This window comes from Zootoca vivipara, chromosome 5 (assembly GCF_963506605.1).
Source record: "Zootoca vivipara chromosome 5, rZooViv1.1, whole genome shotgun sequence".
NCBI classification, from domain to species: Eukaryota; Metazoa; Chordata; class Lepidosauria; order Squamata; family Lacertidae; genus Zootoca; species Zootoca vivipara.
Window position 1 is genome coordinate 37,951,737 of NC_083280.1, and position 2,658 is coordinate 37,954,394.

The 2,658-nt window shown below is 43.5% G+C and overlaps 1 protein-coding gene across 1 annotated transcript; it reads left to right on the forward strand.

The window, feature by feature from the left end:
• On the forward strand, positions 1-1,996 carry A4GNT (alpha-1,4-N-acetylglucosaminyltransferase). Its single transcript, XM_035133752.2, has 2 exons — positions 1-411; positions 1,373-1,996. Exons 1-2 carry the CDS (start codon positions 1-3, stop codon positions 1,994-1,996), a joined length of 1,035 nt encoding a protein of 344 aa, XP_034989643.2.
• Positions 1,997-2,658: the final 662 nt, after the last annotated feature.

A 2,658-nucleotide genomic window follows, 5' to 3' on the forward strand; every position in this document is an offset into this window, starting at 1 on the left:
ATGCTGAAGGACAGCCAGATGTACCTTTGTATCTTCTTTTTGTTTGCATTTGGGATATTGTATGAGTTCTCCCTAGAACCTGGTTGCATCTTTTCCTGCAAACCTGTTGCTAAACAACTCATGATGCCCCAAGATGTCCTCTCCCAGGGGAGAAGTATCATCTTTCTGGAGACAACTGACCGTCTACAGCCTCCACCACTGGTTTTATGCTCTGTGGAATCTGCTGCTAGAATCTATTCAGACAGACCCATCATTTTTTTTATGCAAGGGCTGGACAATAGCACAATGACAGATTTCAAGTTGGCTTCCCCTTCACTGTCTTTCTTATCAGCTATGAAGAATGTTTTCCTTTTCCCCCTGGAGATAGACATTTTGTTCCAGGACACACCTCTATTCCTGTGGCACCATCAGGTGAGAGAGAAAGAAGTATCGTTTTCTGGTGGGATGCATTAATTGCAAAGTTAGTTGCAAAATAATTTTGGTGACCAATTTCCCTTTTTTAAAAATGCAAACTGTTCACTGGTGACTTTATCAGTGCAAAGGAAAAGAAATTGTTAGCTGCCTTTTCCTACCAAGACACTGAAATGCCATTGTATGCTTAGATTTAGTGATGTTTGGTGAAGATGCAACTTCAAAGCATGTTTTATTATATCCTTTGGTTCATTTTACCGTATACAATACAGTATTAGTAATCACCATGCATGGCAATCAGCCCAGATAGTAAGGAGAATTCAGAAGAGAGAGTCAATATGATGAAAAAGAACACACCATCATATATTACACTTGCACTGGGCTTCAAAGTTTCAAATTCACAATTTCTGTTTTCCAGAGATTCTGAATAAACTGGCTACAGTATTCCTATTCAGCATGTTAAAAATTGATATTTTCCTTTTACACTAAATATATGCCCACACAGCTCAGTGTTGTTTACTCTGACTGGCAGGGTCTCAGGCAGAAGTTTTGCACATCACCTACCTGATCATTTTAACTGGAGATAGTGGGAATTAATCCTGGGGTTTTCCACAGGCAAAACATGATGTCTGTGGTCTACCACTGGGCTCTGCTCCCACTCACAAGTTAAGTGGCCTCTGTAGGAGCTGGGATACTGATTGACGCAGTGAACCCGCTGATACGTTCAGGCCCTACACAAAAGTATGCCTGCGTAGAGGTGAGATCTTTTCTAGTGGGAAGTCACATCCAGAATTAGAACCTCAGATCACATACATGTGACACCCGGGCTGCTCCACAGGGCTAAGCATTCCTGAATTTCCAGTAGTGGACATATTGCAGGCATTGAAAGGAAGAAGGAAGGAGTATTTTCTCAGGAGCTAGGGGCTGTCCCTTGATTCTGTGCCCATGTTTAACTCTGCAGGTGAATGCAACACAGGAGAAGAACTGGGTCTATATTATCTCTGATGCAATCAGGCTTGCAATGGTGTGGAAATACGGTGGGATTTATATGGACACCGATGTCATTTCCATCCGACCCATCCCAGTGGTCAACTTCTTGGCAGCCCAGTCTTCCCAGTTCTCCAGCAACGGGATCCTTGGTTTCCAGCGCCATCACTGGTTCCTCTGGGACTGCATGGTAGATTTTGTTCAGCACTACAATGGAGCCATCTGGGGAAATCAGGGCCCTCACTTAATCACAAGGATGCTAAGGAGGCTGTGCAACCTCACCGATTTCAATAATGTGGAGGATCAGACCTGTCACAACATTTCCTTCTTGCACCCCCAGCGCTTCTATCCCATCCCCTACAAACTGTGGCATAAGTACTACGAAGTGTGGGATTCAAAGCCAGACTTCAATGAGTCCTATGCTTTGCACCTGTGGAACTTCATGAACAAGAAAGAGAAGAGAAATGTGACCATTGGGAGCAATGCCCTAGTGGAAAACCTGTTCGGAACACATTGCCCTACTACTTACCAGACTCTTATTCAAGCTGCACAAGGAAGCAAACAGATGTCTCAAAATAAAACTAGCCCATTGTGGTAAAGCAAAAGGGGGATATTTTACCATGTGCAACACTAATCCTATTAGGCGTATAATTTAGGAACCCCGGACTGCCAAGCGGATCACATTCCACTGCAAGATGATTTTTAATATTCCCAGGGGGGATGGAAATCAGAGAATTGTAGACTTGGGAAGGTCCCCGAGGGTCATCTAGTCCAATGAAAGCATCTCAAAGAATTTCATTTAAGCACCCCTGACATATGGCCACCTAACCTCTGCTTAAAAACCTCCAAAGAAGTAGTGTTCGCCACTCTCTGAGGGAGTCCATTCCACTGTTGAACCGTTCTTACCATCAACAAGTTCTTTTTGAAGTTGAGTCAGAATCTTCTTTCTTGTAACTTGAATCCATTGGTTTGAATTCTACCCTTCAGAGCAGGTGGGGTGGGGGACTTCCTCCATCTTCCATGTCATAGGCCTTAAGATGTTTGAAGAAGGCTATCATATTTCAGTCTCAGTCTCCTCTTATCCAAGCAAAACATACCCAACTCCTTCATCCATTCCTCATAAGGAGAGGCTGACACTGCAGTCGTGTTACTGAAAAATTGCCAGAGATCAGGTCTTTTAAAAGATGGGAAGATAACTTTAGAGAGATTAGAATGTCGTGGTTTGGCAGCAATACCACCTGGAGGAATCTCCATAATAGC

What these genes read in the sequence shown, in the direction of transcription:
- A4GNT (XM_035133752.2), top strand. Translation starts at nt 1, where the DNA reads ATGCTGAAGGACAGCCAGATGTACCTTTGTATCTTCTTTTTGTTTGCA. An exon ending in TATTCCTGTGGCACCATCAG is followed by an intron (nt 412 to 1,372) that starts GTGAGAGAGAAA and finishes TTAACTCTGCAG; the next exon opens with GTGAATGCAACACAGGAGAA.